General features: G+C 41.2%; 1 protein-coding gene across 9 annotated transcripts in view; it reads right to left on the bottom strand.

The window, feature by feature from the left end:
• Positions 1-22,587, bottom strand: part of NR2C1 (nuclear receptor subfamily 2 group C member 1) — a 54,341-nt gene extending 31,754 nt beyond the window's left edge. For 2 of the 9 annotated variants that reach the window (XM_038153184.1, XM_038153190.1), the window contains exons 1-3: positions 22,058-22,166; positions 8,209-8,284; positions 3,582-3,689 (exon numbers count right to left, since the gene is read on the bottom strand). In XM_038153184.1, the coding sequence (XP_038009112.1) occupies positions 3,582-3,689; positions 8,209-8,262 (162 nt within the window). In that variant the 5' untranslated portion in view covers positions 8,263-8,284; positions 22,058-22,166. The other 7 variants (XM_038153188.1, XM_038153186.1, XM_038153185.1 and 4 more) reach the window with 7 other exon arrangements.

The following is a 22,587-nucleotide window of genomic DNA, read 5'->3' on the forward strand; positions in this document are numbered from 1 at the left end:
CTGGAGACTAAAGAGAATTAACCTACCAAGACTGTAGTTTCCTGCAAACTATTTTGAATTACAGATCAATAAAAGAGCTCATATTAACTTGTTTTTTAAACTGTAGACAAACATTTATGTTTATCTACACATCCTTTCCATTAATATTACAGAAATGAATTTTGTTTTTATTACAGATGGCATTTATTTAGTTGTCTAATATTTACCATAACTTGTTCCCCATAATAGGGGTGTCAGTATTAATTGTATTTCCTAGGTGGCGAACCGTGGCAGAAAAAAACTGAACGAGGCATAATTTCACATGAATTTTTTAACAACTTTGCTACTGCACCTTCACAACAGGCTTATTACTTTCTCTAAATGCTCAATACCTGTGTATAGTTTACATTTTAAAAAGATAAGCAGTGATGAGTATCCAATTTCAGCAGTTATAACACAATAATCCCACTTTCAAATATTCATAAATCATGAGTTTCATTATACAAAATGAATGTGTTTCCTTCAGGTGGCCTTGTGTTCTTAACATTTTAATGGATCAAAACTCGAACCATATTCTCTACCAAACATGATTAAAAGCATATCTAAGAGAAAAGTGCAGGTAAAATGATAAAATTCTAAATGTTAAAGAACAAAAATTATCATGGGATTTGGGGTGTAGGGTGAGAAGACAATGCTAAAGCATGACAATAATCATCGACATGATAAATTTTCTGTTCAGTTTTTTCATATATCCTCATGTCTGGGACCACATATTTGCAGCAGACCATTATTTCTTCTTTAAGTTCCTTTAGGTTGGTTCTATATTCTTTAGAAGGCAAACTTCCTTGCCCTTTTCACTTCCCTTCATTCCTTAATTTCACTTTCTTTGTTCCATTTTCCTTCATTTACAATCTTTACTTCTCCTGTGTAATTTCTGGCTATTTCCAAAGTAGCTGATATTCCATTCCCCTTCTTTCCAAGCATCTATTTTATTTGGATTAGGAGAAATCCAATGTATATTATGCTCAACAGGGTACATAGATGTACAAAAGCCAAACAGAACACTGTGCTGTTTTTTGAATTTCCAGACCTGCTCTTTGAAAGAAACTCTTAACTAAAATCTGCCTCCATATCAAATCTTAAAAGCACAACTGTGAGTACCTCAAAAACGGTACATACTCCATCTAGTTAGGTTTATAAAAAGTATACCCAAGAACCAGCATGTCCCAAACAGTTAAGACACAGACTTGAACTACAGCTGAAACTATTTTTGGGACATATATACTAAGTTATCTTTTTTCCTACTGTAGCCTAGCTGTCTAATTAAAAAAAAATATGTACTTGTAGATAAATATGGCAGGACAGTAGGCAGAAGAACCACTGATACTTCACCCAATTCACTTCATCTTCTATTTAACAAATAGAGTCCCAGTTTTCAAATGGGTTCCTGCAATTCCAGGAGGATGCCCAGGCAGTTTTCACTACATGATATAGTAGGTATAGAGCTACATTAATATCCTTACAAAGCTATTCAACCTGCACAAGTGATTTCTGCACCTGACAAGCATCTGGCAACTGACAGAGCCATAAGAGAAAGCAGTTTAAACAATTAAGCATGTTTTTGACTGCAGCTGACCTCTTACGGCCACACACCTGCAGAACCTCCACCTACACGGCAGTGGGGACACTGAAATGTGGAGCAGTACACCACAGCACAACAACTTGCAATAGCTAAATGTCAAGGTAAGAGAAAAAAATAGAGGGAAGAGGAAAAACACTTATCTTCTGACCACCAATCCACCACGAATCAGTGACAACACACTATCTTTCGTAATAACCTGAAATTCAATACTGCTAAAACACAATAATATTATAAAACAGGACTATATAAATTCAGGATTAACTGCATAAAAAATACACTACCCTCACACATTTCATATAAGCACCCTGATGATAATGGAAAATATTATTTTCCTTTATTGCTTTTAAGCCTTGTTTGTTAATAAGTTTTGATTTCCATCTGAACATCATTTCAATAAATTAAACACTTCAGTAACTGTGTGTTCCTATTTTACAAAAAAGAAAATGTCTAAAGACAGACGACTGATACACCTCTTTATAACAGGTGCAATTTTGTGCAGAATGCCTGTTGAACAAATGTAACATTCAGCTTTTCTCCCAGAAGAAATGCTAGCATTCCCTAAGAAGAGTGACTAATGAAACACGTTTTAAAGAACCTTCTACTAAGGATTTTCTATTTCATTATTTCAGATTATTAAGTGCATTTAATAATAATAAAGGAAAAATACTGATTGAAAATATATACTCAGAATTGTTCAATGTAGCATTTATGGTGGACAATTCACAGAGATACATTTATTCCTACAAACTACTTTGCTCTTCACACAAATTCTTCTCTGAGCAAAGTTTTTATTACTAAGTTTGATTTTAGTGATACGTTTGTAGATGTCTCTTGCAGGAAGGATGAGTGTTTTGACTGAGTGTTGTTCCACCCACATCAAGAGACAACAACCAAAGTGCCTACCGTCCTTTTTGAAGACAGAATGGTGTTTAACTGATGAGCACAAATTAATTAATAAAAAGTACAGCTGTACACAAAGTGTAGAAACGGAGCAGAGGCAGCTGAAAGAATGAAGAGCTACAGGATTGGTAAGATACATACCACAGCCAGAGCACAGGTGGGGGGGTAATAAATCTAAAAAAAACCCATAATGAATGGGGAGTGGTTGTGAAAAGCTTTGGAAGGTTGAAAGCTTAAACATAATGCACCAAAGCAGGAGAAAAACAGAGGACACTATTTTAGAGTGAAGCTGGTAAAAGGAAAAGCAGCCAAGATTATACTAGCAGCTGGCTCCCTTAAATGTGTGCTTTTGTATGAACAACATCTATCTGAGAATATTTTTTACATTTATTCTGCAGTTGATATTTTTCTCTACAATGAAAATTAAAAATAAAACTGACTTGCACTGACTTCTAAGGCATAAAACTTAAAATTTCATTCCCCAAATGTTCCTAGTCTCCATATACAGATTTCTGTGTTGATTTAAGTACCTACATTGCCAAAAACTTCACTACCCTCACTTCAACTGGAGGTTCTCTCTTGGCCAGGTTATGGATTATAATACCAAGACATACAATATGGGTTGGGACAACCTAAAACCAGTATTCTTCTCAGACATTAAGTTTCTCTGCACTTTTTCATTACTTCAAAGATACAATGCAGTATTTCCCTCCCCACTTCTGCTCCTAAATGTAGAAATCCTCCAACTTAGTTGAACTACCAAATAGACAAAGTATTCAACATTCAAGGAACAGCTTTACTTGCAAAAAGTATTTTTCTGTTCAGTGATTTAGGATTTTTGTGATGTTAAAATTCTTACAAGGGAAAAAGAAGAAAAAGGAAAAAGAGAGGAAAGACTGGAATGATGTTTTATTCCTATTTATACATAAAGGGTCTCTGCCATCTGGGGCTGAATATTTTCATTAAAGCAAGTAACATGAAACCAAAAAGAACTGCATGTGGAAACTGGCAGAAGCAAACAGTTCATCTCTGCTTTTAAAATGCATCAGATGAAGCATACCTGTATACGCTGTGATAAAGAGAGGCCTGAATCTGTAGGGACAATCTGTATTCGTTGTGGTGTCCCATCCATTAGTGTCTGTGTACCACCTTCCTGGGAATGTGTAACCTAGAAAGAAAAAACAAATGCAATGGACTGACAACAGATATACTATTTTAATAGATCCACTACCTTAATGGATTAAACATTCAGGTTTCATCAACTTCAAATTTCTCTGAACAAGGCCATGGAAAGTCTGACACTCTTAATTCTATAAAAAATGCGAATTCTTATAATCTAACTCAACACCTCAATTTTTCTAATTAGAAAATTCTGATTTAAACCCATTTTGAAGTACCTTCCAATGTGAAACTTACAAATACTTTAAGTGAAGCAATTAACTGTAGACAAGTCCCTGTATGTCAACTGAACTGAGTATTTACTACCTTTGATGCTCATGAGACACAATACCTACCATCACAGCTGTGCTATGTTAGCAATAAATGTACTTTAATGGTTCACTTCAAGTGACAGAAGGGTTTTTTGTATGGAAACACAGCAATTGGCAGTTTCAATTCTGTTTTTCTATTAAATAATTCTATATTGGGGAACTATTAACAAAGGTAGGCAAAACGAATAAATTGCATAAAGTTTGCTAACAGTGTATCTTGTATTAAAATCTCTGAGTGAATGCTCTCAAACACAATTCATGGAAGTGTTTTAACAATTACCAGTTTTAAAAATTCTTTGCAGCCTACAGCAAATGGCATATGGGGGAAGGTATTGTGTTATTCATTACATTATCTGTCAATAAAAATTAAGGTCTGCTGCTATTTGTAGAGGCTCGATCAGAGAGGTCAGATTTTTTGCACTACAAAGAGAATTTCTCTTCACAGAGTTTACAGACACTTTCAAATTGAAATTTTTGTCTTAAATTCCCAGGTAACTCCGAAATCTTTTTGCTATTCACAAAACTGCCTGCAACATCCTGCAAATCTCTACTACCAATAATTCCCAGTATTTACACCATTATACAAATACTCCTCAGCACCTGATTGCTCCTCTGCCCCTCCCAATTAATATAGAGAATATATATGTATATTGCAGTAAAGGCACTGTTTCATAATAGTTTGTGAGGCTTTTTGTTCCTTCTGGATCAGCTTCCTGATTTTGCAACCGTACCATCATCTAAATGCTAGTTCCAGCAGACAAAAGCAGGCCAGAAGACGCAGCTCGAGGGCAGTATGAGAGAGGGATGGGGTGGAGGATAAGACTTCCCCTTCCAGCAGAAATACAAGCTCCCATCAGCCTACGTTGATTTTCAAATTTTGCCCAAAAAGGTGCTACTTTTGGTAGCAGTCTCATAACCTACTTGCTCCTCTCCCCTCAGTGTGGTAGGTAAAACTTGCTGGTTAGTGATTCCGTGATCTGTAAAAGGACACCAGTGTAGGCTGAAAAGCAGCCCAGCAAACAAAGGCTATTCTTAGCACAGATCTTCACAGATCTTCTTCAATCCAGTCTCCACAATGCTCAGAAGCAGATGCATCAGAACAAATGAGTGAGGCTAATCTGCTGGGGAGATTACTAAACTGCCAGCACCACCAAAAGAAATGCTTGTCAAACTACTGCCGAGCCATTTCTGGACACCGCTTTCTAAAAATACCCAATTTTTCTGAGTACCAGGACTTTCAAACAATTCATCTGCTTCTTTGTTGAAGTAAAGGACAAAAAACTGTTCATTAACCAGCAGCATTTTCAGATCAAGAGAGGCACTTTCAAGCACTGAAGTTCTGTATCAGCCACTCAAATCAACAGGTACACATAGTGATTCAGAAGCGATTATAAAGTTTTATGTGCATTTACCTTTGCTTTAAAAAATAAGCTACATATTCTAGAACTGCTTTACATTTGCTCCCCTAAAATGTCATGATCCACATGTTGTATAAGGTACAAGTACTTTTTAGCCCCACAAGATGTCAGCTTGACAGTTTTACTTCTATGAAGAATACAAGGTTTTTTATTGCCGTTAATATTGATATGAGTAACTGCAAAATTTGTTTAAAATTGTACTTTTTATGTGTGTGACAGACTGTTTCAACAACTATATCGTTTTCCCCTGTTACAGCAAACTGGCAGGACTGTGGAAATGAACCACCATATACTTAGTGTATCCAGCCAGAGATTAAAGAAAGAATGCTCTTGGCAGGTAGCTTTGCTACATGATTCAAGAAATGTGGTCTTGATATAGAAATAGGAATTATCTCGCACTGAGCAAAAGATGACTAGCAGATGGCAGAATCTGAGCAACGACAATCACTGCACAATGCCCCATACAGACAGGGTTATATTTTGCTTCAGTGTTTTGCTTTCATGCAAAAAGCCCTAAATTAACAAAAGCATGTTTGTGAACACCGTTGTAAAATTGTTGCAGTAATTTTGTGATTTAAAATGCTTCAGGAACAACAATTAATATTATTTAAAAAATCAAAATCTACGTACAAAACACTTCTGACCATTATTTTAATGAGACACAGAAGCATTTCCATTCTCCTCAATAGTGGAACACTTTTTCTAGGTTCTACTTGTGTGAATTTTTCTTCTAAATTCAATTTAAACTACTTCAACATTCAACAATATTATAAATGCTAGCAAAAATACAGCTGAAGCTCTCTTAAACTATGATTTTTCAGTGATTAGGAATGCCACCAAGCAATTACATTCCTGCCTACCTACAGGCTCTAAGTTATTGCATGGAGGCCCCTGTGAGACTGCTTTCCTTGCTGACTCCACCTTTCAGGCAGCACATTCGTGCATGGCATGGACCTTTGACAACAATTTTGGCTTAAGGAGTCCTACTACCCTCAAGGATGCACTGCTCTCAGGGATGCTTTTCAGTCCTTCCAACCACGTGCCTGGTTGGGCTGCACCTTGTACGAAATAAGGACACTGATCACAACCAACAGGGAGATGACCTTCCTCCCCTATGCTGTCATTAATTTTTTTTCCTAGTTTTGCCCACAGCCCCCAACATGCCCACAGAGCTCACATGAGCAAGACTAGCATAGTGTGAGAATAAGTGGCTAAGTGAGGACTGGGGAATGGTCAAGCTGCACTGCTGCCAACAGCGTGACCATCTCAGACACAGTGAAACCTTGCTAAAGGACAAACCCATATCTACACTGCTGACAAAACAACAGCCATGAAAACTGCAGAGCTGTGATTTCATCACGAGCAAGAACAGCTACAGCTCTCTGCAGCACTGTACCTTCACTCTCCCTGTTTTCTCGCCTGCCTTCCTTTGGCTACCAGCCATCTTCTTTGTGCTGGCTCTGGCAGCCATTGGAGCCTTCTCAGACCCTACTCTATGCTACCCCAGCAGAAAACCTTCCACTTGTTTTGGCTGGGTTATTAGCTTGCTGTTGGTGGGGAAATTACCAAGGAAAGAAACAGAAAAAGGACCCTGTCTCTCCCACGGTACTGAGATACTAAGTCGGCTCAGTGTCTCCTGGAATAACATTATGAAATTGAGAAACAACCCCCTAGAGGCTGAACACCTTCATCACACCACCGTCTGAGTGGAATGTACACTTCAGCTAGCTTTGACTAGCCTTGTACTGTCGAAACCAAAGAAATTTAAACTGGAAATACAGCCCTATTTAGACCTCAACAAAGAATTATAGTCCCAAAACAGAACTGCATTAAACACATGTTCTCACCTAATGAAGAGGACAAGTAATAACAAGCAAACATCATACATCCCATAAACCACTTATGTCCTTTTGAGATAGCCTTAGCAGCACTCAGAACAACTAATGCTACAAAAATAAAAGCTGTGAGAATTTATTCAGAGGAGAATTAACCATCCCATCCCCCACTCCAACCTTTCCATCTGAAATCAATGCCGAAAGAAATTTACTTGAGAAGTAAGTCTATGTCTAGACAAGAATCCAAGAATGGATATTTCAAGCTAAAACATAACATTTATTTAAGATAAATAAACCACTGCCTCTATCTAATTTAAAGTGGTGCTAATTTTAAATAGTCTATGCTATGCTGAAAATTTCTAGATAACTATGTATACTCATATCCACACTCTCAATCTATCTGTGCATCTCTGGCAGTTCTCTGGCTGCAGTACACAGATTCTGCACACAGGGCACAAAGAACCAAAAACAGAAATCTGCAGAAACAGGAGCTCAATCTTTCTTTTGACATATAGCAAGCACATATATCTGAAAGTGAAGAACATGGCAAAACTTTACTAGTGAAACCAAAAATGACAAATGAAGTAATTGCATAGTTGTAAAGTAAAAGCTGTGTCCTGACTTTTTAAACTAAAAGTGAGTAAAGCAATTACACAACCAGATGGGTCTCTGAAAACCACCACTGGCTCAGACAGCAAGCTGAAAAGCTAGTGACTTACTGGAAACATTGCTAGATTGTTCTTAATTTCTGTGGGGTGAACTTTGGCAAAAAGGCTTTGCAGCTTAACTTTAAAATGGACATAGTAGGTTCTTCTGCCTTCTGAGGGAAGTGTCCAGAAGTGTGGTCTGCACCAAAAATTTTCTTTCACGATCTGGGCTTTTACATATCAGTCTGTGCATTTCATTATTCAATTTCTCTTAAATAGGACTCAAAATTTATGTACCTCTCCCATTTGCTGTTCAAAAATTTGATGGGCCAGTTCCTCTATGGTTGCCATGATCTTTAACCACCAGAATTTCCTGTCAAAGAAAGCAAAGAAGATGCTTAACAGCCGTAGTTTCAAAAGTAAAAAATATTCTGGGGAAAATATAGTTCACATAAGTGCCTTCACAGTTTTATGAAGACGACATCCCTGCAGAATTTATTTGCTTATGCTATAAAAAGAAATAATTTTCTATTTGAAAACTTTGTATTGTTTTATTTAAATAACTCACACAGAGACTTCCTATTTTTCCTCTTCTGCTTTTCCAAAAAGCAACAATATAATAAAATCACTGTGAGAACAGAAGTCTATTACTGACCATGACATCAGCAGGTCCATGTTTAACATCTTAAAATCTGGAACACAGACAGTTTTTATTAATGCAAATCAAGAAGGGCAAATCTAACTTCTGGACTCATACAGATTTTTTAGTATTAACAGGAGTGCTTGAAGGTCAATTTTGTAACTAACACGCAGCAGTACCTGGGACACAGAAGGTAAGTGTTTAAAAAAAAAGATGCTGTTTCATTATCAATACTGCAGCTACAGAACGAGCCCAAATCTTCATAAGAAGAATTTTGTGGGGTTTAACAGACCCCGCTACATTAAGGCAGTAGAAAGGATTCAGATGCATGCCTTGTTTATTTGTCAAGGCATACATTATGTATTATATTACTGATATACAAATATTCACTAGGCAGTACTTAAAAGAAACATTCACAAATTATAAAGCATCAAATAAACAATTTTACTGATAAAAGCGAATTAAAAACACTGCAATACCTACCTCTTTATGAACAAAGACACTACTCTTACACTAATACTGGTTTTCATTCTTTAACTTCTCTGGAACTCCTGGGAATTACCTACTCCTCAATGAATCCCGAAACCTCCCCAGTGAGACATGCAAATAAAAAAATTAACTTACTTTTAACTCAAATTTAACTCAAGCTAATTCTGCTCTTAAAATTGGAAAGAGAAATATTTTTTTACAAGAGCAAGAACTGCAGGCCTTGGAGGTGTGCCCAATGGTATACTAAAGCCTAATTAATGTGTGAAAGGCAAAATACAGAAATATTTGTGCACTGTAGACCATTCTTAATCACTCACTAGCATGCTGCATTATTAGTTAAATTAGGACAAAAGATAACAGGCATGAATACAGAGATATGATAGTGAAGGTGATGCTGAAAAGCCTTATGTCCTAGGAAGATCTAGGTGTCAGTATCCTTACAGAAGCACTCTATTAGCCCACTTCTGCATCCAGTGAGCTGCAGCACAATCACTATTCAAAGAGCACTCGGAATTTTCAAGGCAGGCAATGCATCTTATCAATGTCTTCTTCTTTTAAATAAAATACTAGCAATAAAATATTGTACTGTTGACATACAGAGTGCCGGAAATGTGTGCTACTTCATTACACAGTAACAAAGAAATCACTTTGAGGTATTAATTTGCACCAGCTGGTTAGATCTCCTAAATCAGATGCAACTGCCCTCACAGTCAAGATGTTAGCTAAGTAAAACAGCTTAGCTTGAAGACTGAAAGTGATTTAAACTGACGTGTTTCACCTTGGAGTAAAGCAGTGAAGGAATACATATGTATTCAACTACGATGCACCAGTCTTAGGGAAACTGCCTCTCAGAGAGGCAGAAACCTGGCAGAGAATTTTTGGAACTTATCTAAAAGAGACTCATTTGAACTGCACTTGCCTGAACATAGGACATCAAGTACACAAACAAGACTGAACTCTTATGATGAAGAGGAACCTGGAGAAAAGGTGGAACCTGTCCTACCTCTTCATGCTGTCTGGAACAAGCACAAGGTGGTTCAACTTATGGATGCAGAACCAGCTGTCAAAGCTACACAAATCAGGAGTTTGAGCATATGAAGCATGCACACAATGGTAAAGGAATGTACTCACTATTACTGACAAGAATTTATATATTACTCACATGGTGTTTTATATTTGGACACACTTCCAATTTGCATAAACACTCAGAAGTAGGTTCTGTTGTGTGTTGTTGTTTTATTTAACTCAGCGATCCCTAAACCCAAGGGCACTGACAAAATCCGTATTTGTAACACCAGCACTCTGTACTATAATATCTTAATTGAAATCACCTCCAATAAACCATGTAACTTTGCTCTGAAGAGCAGGTATAAATAACAGTGAAAAAAAAATCAGCTTCAATATTTCAAGTATAAACTCTTAGGCAACATTTCATGTTGCAGATCATATTGCAGATATGGAGAGATTAAATAGGCATTCCTATCCCATTTTCCATTTTTGGCTTATAATTTCATCTCTTCATGTGCTAGCATACACATAATGCCTGACAAATCAGTTCAAGCAACTGAACTGGCAGAAACTTCTTTCTTACTTGCAGAGTCAAGGAGTAATTTCAAAAGCAGTTTGAACAGAATTTACAGCTCACTCCCAGGAAGGAGGTCCTGCTCACCCTGACCAAGCTGCAGTGGTCTTGACCCCACAGCAGGAAAATTCAACTCACTAGAAGGAGAGATAACTCAACTGGCAGAAATGCACCAAACATCATCTAGGTAAGCACAATGAACTTGATTTCTTTTGCAGTCAGATTCATTCTATTGCAGCCAGAAGGGAGAATATGTTGTTATAAGTCAAGAGAGGGAGGAAAATGCAGATTCAAGGAGGAGGCAAACCTCCATTCCATTGTTATTGGTGGGAAGCAGGTAATTCAGTTGGACTGCACCATGAAACTGTACCCAGTGCTTTTGGCCCAGCCGGCTGGCTGACCCAGGTCACTCTGGAGTCACACAAGCCCACAGGCACCTGAGCGAGAAGCAAGGTCCCCCCTCTCAGGAGCAGCTATGTGTTAAGCTGTTCACCTTGCTCTGGGGACAGGGAAGCAGGACAGGTCAAGGAGAACTACCTACAAATTCTCAGCTATCTTTGGGACAGCTGTAAAAGATTTTGTAGTTCTTATTTTGCTTACCTAGGGTATCTGTGTTAAGACTTCACATCAGGTATACTTAATCACTCATAAGACAGTCCTGCAAGGAACTAAGCAGAAAAAAACTGCTTCAGCTGTTCTTCTTCTAATATGTATATTTTAAAATACAGCACAATTTTCATGTTTTTAAAAGCTTATTTTCCTGAGTTACTCCAGCCAGCATTCTCAGTGGCTGAATTATTTCTCATGAAATAATACATATATTCTAAATTCAAAGCTACCTGAAATTGAGAAATGTTCCCTAAACACCTCATAACCTTCATTTCCAGCAAAGAAAATTACTTGGGGGATGAAGGAAAAGCCAGGGATGTTGCCTTCCCAGAGCTTCCCAGAGCAATGCCTCCGACACCATCTGCCCCAGCATTCTCCTGGACAAACTGGCAGCTCATGGCTTGAGCAGGGTTCCCCAGGTAGAAAACTGGCTGCTGGGCCCAGAGTGGCAGTAAATAGAGCTGCATCCAGCTGGTGGTCAATCACCAGTGATGTTCCCCAGGGCTCAGTACTGGGATCAGCCCTCTCCAGCATCTTTATCGATAATCCAGAAGAGGGGATCAAGGGCACCCTCGCTAAATTGGCAGATGATACTAAGCTGGGCAGGAGTGCTGATCTGCTGGAAGGTAGGAAGGCTCTGCAGAGGGATCTGGACAGGCTGGATCAATGGGCTGAGGCCTGGGGATGCTGGTCAACAGCGGCTGAATACAAGCCAGTGTGTGCCCAGCTGGCCAAGAAGGCCAACGGCAGCCTGGCCTGGATCAGCAATGCTGTGGCCAGCAGGAGCAGGGCAGTGACCATCCCCCAGTGCTCGGCTCTGGTGAGGCCACGCCTCAAATGCCATGTCCAGTTCTGGGCTCCTCGCTGCAAGAAAGACTCTGAGGTGCTGGAGCGCATCCAGAGAAGGACAACGGAGCTGGAGCATAACTTGGTTGTTCAGCCTGGAGGGTTCAGCCTGGAGAAAAGGAGGAACAGCAGAAACTTACTGCTCTCTACAAGCACCTGAAAGGAGTGAAGCTGTACCAGGAGAGGTTTAGATTAGATACTAGGAAAAAATTCTTCCTTGAAAGAGTAGTCAGTAATTGGCACAGACTGCCCAGGGAAGTGGTGGAATTGCCATCCCTGGAAGTGTACAGCACCAGGCTTAGTGGCAACCACAGGGGGGCTGGGTTAACAGCTGAATTCAATCTTTTTTCAACCTTAATGATTCTAAGTATCATCAGTCTGAGTTTTCATCTTCAATAACCAGAAGTGATCTTCAAGGTGTGAAGATTTACATCCATCTAATGTGAATCTTCTTGCTTTTGGAAATGCTCTTTTCCATACTTGTCAAAACTATGCCACCCATTCTAAGGACACGTCAGCCCATATATGAGAAATGTTTATTTCTAGTATAGGAAAGAAGTAGATGGAGTCAATTAATTGTCAGGTTTTTCCTTTGAATACTCTCCTCTCCTTTCAAAATGAATGAGACAAGTCACGATAAACCAAATTTTATTCAGATGTTTAAGACTGATAATCACATTTTTACTTCCTTTCTAAAGTTACCTAAAACATTGAAAGGAGGAAACCTGGAATTCTTCAAGACCAGAGACCACAACATCAAAAAGCTGCACATACTTTTAGGATCTTCTTTATAATGTCCAAGAGTTAAAACAACTGTAATAATATTAGTTATAATATAACTAACAAGAGAGCCAAGGCTCCTGCCAACACATAAGCATTATGTTGTTTACAAACATTGTCCTAATAATTTTTGCCTCATTTATATTTCACTTTGTATACTCCTGCAAAAATTATTTTCAACTGCTGCTGTTTCAACCAGCAAGCCTACAGCTGCCTATTACAAGTATTACTCAATTGCTCTACTGGTTTCCCTTTTTCACATCAGATTAAGATCCTTGCCTTTACTTTTACCACAAAATTTCTGAAAAATTAAGTGGTAAGAAGTGCTTTGCCCACTGCCATTTAGCCACTAACACTGTCACAGCTTAAGCTCTTACTTCCTTCTACAACTCTCTACCATTAAAATCTGACATACTGTAAAACTACAGAAAAAAAATAACCTTTCTAAAATTTTCCTTTAAAAAGCTGTGTTGCTGACAACTATGTCAAATTAACAACATTAAGACTGTCAATATCATTAGACTGTTGCCTCTGCGAATGTGCAATACATTCTAGTTTGGCAGCCTTGTACTCCCCTAGTCTGTGATGATCCCTTTGTTTATTTTCTTATTTCTAGGAACAGGGAAAAATCCTCTCCTCAGAAGATACACAGTACAGAAACGTTTTGCTTCTGTTGCTCTAGGTAGAGAGTAAGACAAATATCAGCATCTGTACTGAGACTCATTAGACCTGCTTTACATGGATGATCACTACACTTGTACTCAATTTATTCCTTGAGTGTTTGACAGCATTACTTGCCACATAATTAAATAAAAAATGAAGCTATTTCAAAAACATTTGAAAAAACAATAGACAGAATTACATCTCTGTCCCTTTTTCTTACAAAAGCTCAAGCCCCGCAAACCACTAGAAGCAGCATCTAAAAGCAAGCAGTTTGACAGAAGGCAGGCATTAGACTTCCTCTTAAATGCATTTATTGTTTTTCTGTTCAATCTTCAGACTCAAAATGCTACCAAAATCTTTTTGTCTGTAAGTTACATATTGTTAGTTGATGTCCCTAGTAAATGAGTTAGTGAGCCTTCTTGACAAGACTCAGAATTATTTTTAAATGCATCACTATCATCAGTTAGTACAAACAGGGGGGTGGTGAATCTGGCATCATCAAGTCCACTGCTACTTAAGATAAGCACTCTGTGGGCCACCAGAGCAGTGGAAAACTTTCATTAGCTTGCACTGATTAAACTCCTCATCTCTACTTCTTCCTCAGATTTTATGTGCCAGCATTTTCTCAATGTTTTAGTCAAAATAACTTACAAAATACTTACTTTTTAAAGTATTTCAGGCTTCAACTGAAATGGGTCAGGAAACATTCCCACGAGAGCAGACAGCAATTTTGAGGGTTGGTAGTCAGAAGCACTAACCTCTCCACTAGTACAGTTAAGTTATACCCAGAAGACATCACCATTTAACTTAACCTTCTCCAGGGACAAAAGTTACACAACTTTAATTATCCTAGTAGAGGTTCCTATTAATAGTATTTTTAAATATTATACCCATGTAGGCTAAGGACTTTAAAAGTAGTACCAGGAAGTATATTTCTTTAGGTTTCAATGCTCAATTTGATATAAGAGACAACATCTCTCATTTTATTACACTACACTGTTAGCATAGCTGGCCCGCTATCAAGTGCCTTGATTCTGATGTAATGTCCTTTAAATGAGTAAGAACAAACCACAACAGCATGAAGACACAGACACAACATGAGAAAATTCTGTCCATTCCAAAGATCTTCAGTTTACTTTGGAAAAAAGTACCGCATACCCCTGACCAGTTTTACTGGTACAAAAACAATGTTTGTAAAATTTTAGTCGTTTAATTTACTCTGCTGGCAGTGTCAAACCAGTTTGACTCTGTGTATGGAATGAATAATGATTCTTCTAATTACAATGTATGGAATGTGTCTTAATACAGGGGTCTTTCCTAGATGAAATCAACCTGTTAAACTAATGAAGTTACACAAGTGTGCTCTACATCCTTTAGAGATACATTAACTAGTTATGACTGCAGAAGTTACCGTGAACTTGACTTTTTGTTCTTTTATCAGTGTGCTGGTTTTGGCTAGGGGAAAGTTGACTTTCGTTGCAGTGGCTGGTATGGGGCTGTGTTTTGGATTTGTCATAAACACAGGGCTGATAATACAGAGACGTTTTTGTTATTTCTTACAGTGCTTACACACAGCCAAGACCTTTTCTGCTTTCTGTGCTGCCACACTGGTGAGGAAGTTGGAGGTACATGGGAGATGGGTGGCAGATACAGCCAGGACAGGTAACCAAAGGCATACTCTGTACCATATGACATCGTGCTCAGTATATAAAAATGGAAAGAGGAAGAAGGAGACGGAGTGATGGCATTTGCCTTCCCAAGCAGGCATTACACAGGATAGGGTCCTGCCATCACATCCGATATTCAGCCAGCAACCTGCCCTGGAGATGACTGAACACCTGCCAGTCAGCTGGATACAGTGAATCATTCCTTGTTTCACTTTGCTTGTCTGGGTGGCTTCTGCTTTCCCTACTGAAGTGTCCTTATCTCAACCCACGAGTTTTCCAGCTTTCGCCCTTCCAAGTCTCTCCCCAGTCCCACTGATGGGTGAGCAAGCAAGTAGCTGCCTGGGGTTAAACCATGACACACAGTAAAACACAGGAAGGTCAACATGACTTTTTAGGAAAGCTCAAGAAGTTAATAAAACAGAAAACCAACTGCAAAAGAAGAGGAAACAATCTCTTTCTGTAGTCATACTGCTTCAGTACTGAATAATTTCAATATATCTCAAAGTCAACTAAGGATTTTAGCTCAGGTCATGACATTGGGCTTACAGGTACTCTGTACCTTAAAATGGAAACTAGTCCTCACTTCCATTAGCAAACTAATCATATACTAATTAAGAATTCAGCATAGCCTGTGCCAAAATTGTTTAATAAACTCCTACACATGAAACAGAATGCACTTAACGATCCCTCTATGATTAAACATGCCTGAGTTAGTGCTTAAATAAGTTAAAGACCCCCCCCCAAAGATTTCTTTATACGTTAGAGCAGTATTCTGCAATGCTTTACAGATAGTAAATTAAACCAAGGAATTCAAACACATTAGTGAAACAAATGATGCTCCTGTGTTCAGTGCTACAGGAAAAGCTCAATGAACACAGCAAGCTAAATGAGCTGTTCTAGGATTATTGTTCTATAAACCACACTGTTCAAGAGGGCAGAACAGCTAGCAGATTTAAAGGAGTAAGAGTCTCTTAATTAATGAACTGAGGAATATTTATGTGACCCTTGACACCCAGTTAGATACTGTTTTTTAAATTCACATGAGACCAAGATTTAGACAGTGCATATATCAGGGTAAGTAACAACACAGAACTGAAGCAGCTGGACCTGCAGGCAAACAAGGGAAAATGAGACGCTTGCAAAAGCATAAGGGAGTAATTACAATGCACAGAGCAATACAAAAAGAGACGCATTTGGAGGCATGCCTGTGCAATTAATTTAAAATCAGTGTTCTCACTACCTTTTCTTGTAAGCAAGTGCTACACTGGGAGGAAACACGAGAAAACAGAATCACTAGGATAAATTTTCACTTGACTAACAAATCATTTTTACAGTTTGGGCCAAAGGGATAGTCTCACTTTTAGGCCTTGGCTTCTTCTATCATGGTATCTCTAGAACCTGCCCCATCAGCTACAGGCGAGCTGACTTAGCTCACTAGTCCCACAACCAACTGGGAAAAGCAGGGGGAAAGGCAAGGGCTGTCTGCAAGTGGAGCCTACTCACAGGAGCACTGGCTACATGCCAGAGCTAGGTAAGGAGACAGCCACTTAATCAGGTAACCTGCCCTGTGTACCATCAGCCATAGCCTGCATCTCTACCTGAAGCCTGCAAAAGGAAAAACTGAGAAAAAACCCCAAACTGATTCCCTGCACCAGAGCTGAAGCTGCACCACGAACCAGGACCAGGAAGCTCATCTGACTGAAGACTTCCCCATTCACTGGATTAGGTTCAGCCAGGTCTGTTCCAGCTGCCACAGAAAGATCACCTTAACACATCATAGCAAGGGCAAACCCTTCTTTCCAAACACTTGGAGGCAATACATTCTCTATGGTACAATTGCAGTATTTCATGAGAGGTGGCCCCACTGCTGGCTTTGTTCCACTCTGCATTTGCCTTCATGGTTGTATAGCTGCAAACTCAGCTTCTGACTTTATTCACCCTGCCCCTAACAACTGTTACACACAACACAGGAAAAGCAAGTAGAACCAGAATCAAGACCACTTCTTTTTGGAAAAAAAGCCCACAATGCTACACCAGCTTATCTATAATGCCAAACTGCCCATTCAGGTGTCATGCAAGATGACCATTTGCAGTATTTGGAGTATTCACTGAACGACAGCCACAGATAAGGTAGTTGATACATGAAGATACTCTACAGAAATCAGCAAACCTCTCCAACAATACTACTAATATGACAACCCTTACAAACGTGCACATCTGCACATCCATGGAAGCTTCCTTCAGATTAGAAGGAAAAACAAAACAAAAAACCCAAACAAAGAAGAAAAATCCTCATACAACAAAACCGAGTTTCTCACACATCCTTCCAGTAAATCACTGTTGACATTGTCCCATGTAAAATGTTCTGGGGGCTGAACTGATCAAGAGCAGCCTGCCAAGGACTCGAGGATTCTCCTGGATGAGACGCTGGACACAGCAATGTGGACTGGCAACCCAGAAAACCACACATGTCCTGGGGCTGCATCCAGAAACACACAGCCAGCAAGCTGTGGGAGGGGATTCTGCCCCTCTGCTCCTGTGAGAGCCCACCTGCAGTGCTGCATCCAGCTCTGGGGTCCCAGCACAGGAAGGACATGGAGCTGTTGTAGAGAGTCCAGAGGAAGCCGCCAAGATGATGAAAGGAATGGCACACCTCTCCTGTGAGGAAAGGCTGAGAGAATTGGAATTGTTCAGCTTGGAAAAGAGAAGGCTTAGGGTGACCCAGCTGCAGCCTTCCAGTACCTTAAGGAAGCCCACAAGAAAGATGGAGAGGGACTTCTTACAAGGGCATGTAGTGACAGGCCACGGGGGAATGGCTTCAAACTGAAAGGGAGCAGGTTAGATTAGATGTTAAGAAATTCTTGACTGCGAGGGTGGTGAGGAACTGGAACAGGTTGTCCAGAGAAGTTGTGAATGCCCCATCCCTGGGAACATTCAAGGCCAGGTTTGATGGGGCTCTGAGCAAACTAATGTAATGCATGGCACACCTGCCCATGGCAGGGCGGATGGAACTAAATGATCTTTATGTTCCCTTCCAACCCAAGTAATTTTGTGATTCCCTGTTTTTTTCCTTCATTATCAACTACACAGGATTAGATTTTGTTAATAGGATGTGGGTGTGTGTGTTTGTGAATTTATTTTGTTTGGTTTGGGATTTTTTCAATTCCTATAAACATGTGAAAGGCACTCTGAAAAAAATGTTCCTATTAAGTCAAATTAAGAATCATGTTGACACACTGCCCTGCTAAGACTTCAAGGGAAACACATTACCACACTAAAGAGGGTAGTTCTCACACCACAAAGTTACTGCTAAATTATAAACAGCAACCTCAACTTATTTGGAATAGAATAACCGTTTATGAGGGCTCACATGACAATAGCAGAGGGTTTGGCATTAGTTTTTAGGTGGTTTAAATTTTTCAAGTTTCCACTTTAACTTCTGACAAAGGCATTGAAATACTGAGCTTCCTCCAGCCTGGCTTACTACCAAGTTGAACAAAAGTAATTTAAATTAAACAAATGTAAACAGCCTTTTAGAGAAGGCCTGGCAAAGCCAACAAAATTAGTCTAAATATTGATACAGAAAGGCAGTTCTTAGACCATGATCTTCAGGAAGGAATGTATTTCCTTACAAAATCTGCAGCACTGCATCATCAGATACACGGGACTCAGACAACACAGGCCATCTTTCAGTCTCAGAGAACTGGAATTTTATAGAGTTTGGTTTTACAAAAAATGAATCCTTTCCTGATTTAAGATTTTGGCAAGTAATGCAGTGATCTCAAATTAAAAGCTGATGACTGAAGGGTAAAAATACGGAGAGGTGTGCATACACAAGAGTAAGAATTTAATTAACAGTACCTTTGCAGTTTTATCCATAAAATTCTACTGATATAATTCTGGTTTGCAGCAGTACTTTATCCCAGTAGTGTACAGGCACAAGTTTAAAGTGCTAAAAGCAGCCTGGAACTGAGGAGGAAAAAGAAAAGAAGTAAAAACTTTGCCAGAAAGGAAGGCAGGTACAGGTTAGTTTCCCCTGACGGTCACTGCTGGTTGCACACTGCAGCCTGTGTGTGACAAAAAAGCAGAGAGCTTGCCAGCCAGAGCCTGTGGGTAACCCTCCCCAGCAGATTACTGCTGCTTCACAGGGGATGTTAAACCCACCCACAGGCTCCCTGATCTCCATCAGCCTAAATAACTCAGGTTAGCAAAGGTTACTATTGAAAGTGCTTAAGCCAGGATGGCTGCTGAAGCAGGACAGACACACACACCTGTACCAGCTGCAGCCTCTGCCAGCTGAGAGCCACACTTTGTCCACCAGCAGAAAAAACGTGGACAAGTTAAGATGTGACACCACTCTAGTCCTTCCATACAGTTAAACTCCTTATTTATGCTTGAGGTACTGCTTTTTTTCAGGTTCTTTTGAGCCAAACATTACACACAAATTACTTTCTTCAGGGAGACTGCTTTCATTCACTCCAAGGAAACTCCAGCAAATTCACTGGCTGTGCAAACTTTATTTACATAATATAATAAGTACATGATAAATTAAAGCAAAAATGAAGTATAAGCGTAGGGAACAAACTAATCTTACTATTGTAAATATGAGATTTCACATTATGGATCAAAGTCAGTTTTCACTGGACTACCACATTAGCTATAAGAATCTGTAGCTGTATTTCACAGGTGAGCTATATAACTGCATGCTACAATATCAGTGGGGTTTTGTTTGGTTTTGGTTCTTTGCACACCTGTCTGCTTCCCCTGACCTTTAATAACAATACAATCATGAAATAATTCATGTCGAAAGGTACTTCTGGAGGCCATCCAGTTCGACCCCTTTTCCCCAAAAACAATGTCAGCTTCAGACTTACACATGCTGCTTAGGGTTTTCTCTTCACAGGCTAAAAACCTTCAACTGAAAAATTAAGACAGGCTTTAAAAAAGCACCAGAACCATGAAAACCCCAAACAAAAAAACCCTCCTCTCCCACAATCCAGCCTGGGATATAACTATTCTTGAAGACATCAGAACTCCTATAAAACTTGCTCCCTTCAAGAGTACGTTTCACAAGAAAATACAACCAGTAAGAAAACCAGAAATATTAATAATAATTGAGAAGACTTAAAGCTAGCTAATTTATCTAGTGTGAGCTTCTTTCTGTAATAAGTATTTTGATTTGTTGCAGAATGCAGCAGACTTGGCAAGTGGTGCCCAACCATTCAGAGCAGCGCTCGGGAAGCGCAGAAGCAGCTGAGGACTGCACACCCCTCTGGGTGACCTCAGTTACCTTCCTTGTATTATCACACACGTGCACACATACAGCTGACCACCATCACATGAAAATACTTCGTCCTGTGATAAGAGAGGCTCTGCAGTATCTCTGGAGAAAGAGCTACAGAGAGAAGCAAGCAAACATTTCACAGACCTTAAGACTTCACTCAAACAGGTGCCCCTGAGTAAAGCTGTACAGCAAGGAGCAAGCCATAGGCTAAAATGCTCTGCTGGATATCTCATGCCACAGCTGCCAACCATGGACTAAAGCGGGTGGGGAAATTATTCACAGAATTATTTTCAGAAAAATAACTTACATAAAAAGCCATACAAAATTAGAAAGAGTCACCAGATGAACACTGTCTGAACCGGCACAGAAATTGTGAAGCTTTCCCACCGGTCAGATACTAATATTTCTACTTACAGTGCTGATTCCAAAACCAGGAAGCTGTCCTATAGAAAAGTACTTGAATTTTTTCCCCATCTTACTTTCCCATGACAAGTGTGGATGCAGCTCTTCCTGCTACACCACTTTCCCAAGTCCACTCTGCTGACACTAGTAGCTTCAAATCAAGAGATTTCACATAAGAATGAATGCCTAACTTGGTTTTTCAAGAATCATGTCCACACACTCATCTTTCAGTCACTATCAAGACTTTTCCCCTCTTATGTTGTGTAAGTTCACCTGCACAACACATGACATCTCCTCTATTCCCTCCACAACTTGCAAATGTAAGCGCATCCTGGGGAATGCGGCCGTGCTTCTTATACTTAAAGCAATACATGGCAACAAAGAAAAAAATAAAGACTCCACAAAGTCCGCAGCCTAGAAGAAACACACTGCCCAGCGATAAGCAGGAAGAGAGACAGGGTCATGCGATCCAATAAAAATAATACCGGGTGTTGCTCAGGACATCCTGCCTTAACCCAAATAAACCCAGAGAGCCGCCAGGGATATACAAGAGGGGCGAACCGGCGGGGTGATGCCGTCGCCAGGCGGAGAATGGCTGCGGGGTTCGGGGAAGCTCAGGGTCACCCCCCGGGAATGCTGAGGCGCAGGGGTCGGGAGAGGGAAAGGGAGAGGCGTCGAGGCCAAGCTATAGCGCAACGCCGGGGCCCCTCCGTCCCCAGCCCTCCCCGCCGCCCCGGCTCGCCCCTCGCATCGCCCCTGCCGCCGATTCACGGGGCGGGGGCGCGGAGCCAGCGCCGTGCCCGCCCCCGCCGCGGCGCCCCGCACAAAATGGCTGCGCGGGGCCGGGCCCAGCGTGAGGGGGCATCGCCCATCGCCCGCCGCCGCCTCCCCCCGCGGCTCCTCTGCCCGGCTCCCGCGGCAAGCGCCGGCACCCGGATGCGGGGCGGCGGGACACGCAAGCGGTTCCTGTAGGTGAAAGGTCGGGGGGCGCGGGGCCGCCCGGGGCCGGGCCGGGCCCCGGGGCGGGGCGGGCGCGCTCCGCTGCACGTTCCGCAGCGGTGGCGGCCGGGAGCCGCGCGGGCCCGCACCGTTACAGCGCGGCCGCCCCCGCTCCCCGCGCTCCCGCCGCCGGGCCGCGCCCGCCGCCGGGGGCGTCTCTCGGCCGCCGGAGGTCTCTCTCTCACCTGGCGGGCCCGGTGGCCGGTCCGGCGGGGCTCTTTGGCTGCGGCGCGGCTCCGGCTCCCGGGGGTCAGAGTTCGCGACCCCGCCTCCGCCGCCGCTCGACCCCGCCCCGCCGCGGGCTCTGCGCCTGCGCCCGGGCGCGCGGCGGGGAGGGCGGGGCCCTGGGCAGCGGCCGCTAACGGGACCCGGCCGGGCCCGGGCGCTGCGGGAGCAGCCGGGCATCGCGGCGAGAACAGGCCTTTGAGATCGCCCAGTCCAGCCGTGCAGCCACTGTAACACCTAAACCACACCACCCACCGCCAGATCCAGGCGCCTCCTAAAACACCTCCAGGCATGGTGACTCCGACGTCCCTGGGCAGCCTGTTCCAGTGCCCCTTCATCCTAACGGAAAAAAGATTTTTTCTAACCAGGAAATTTCTGCTGGGACCGCTTAAAGCCGCTTCCTTAGTTCTTTCACTACAGGCTCGGTAGAAGAGACCAGTTCATTACCTCACTATACCTTTCTTACAGGTAGTTGTGAGAGAGCCGTGAG

The sequence above is a fragment of the Motacilla alba genome, chromosome 1A, assembly GCF_015832195.1.
Source record: "Motacilla alba alba isolate MOTALB_02 chromosome 1A, Motacilla_alba_V1.0_pri, whole genome shotgun sequence".
NCBI classification, from domain to species: Eukaryota; Metazoa; Chordata; class Aves; order Passeriformes; family Motacillidae; genus Motacilla; species Motacilla alba.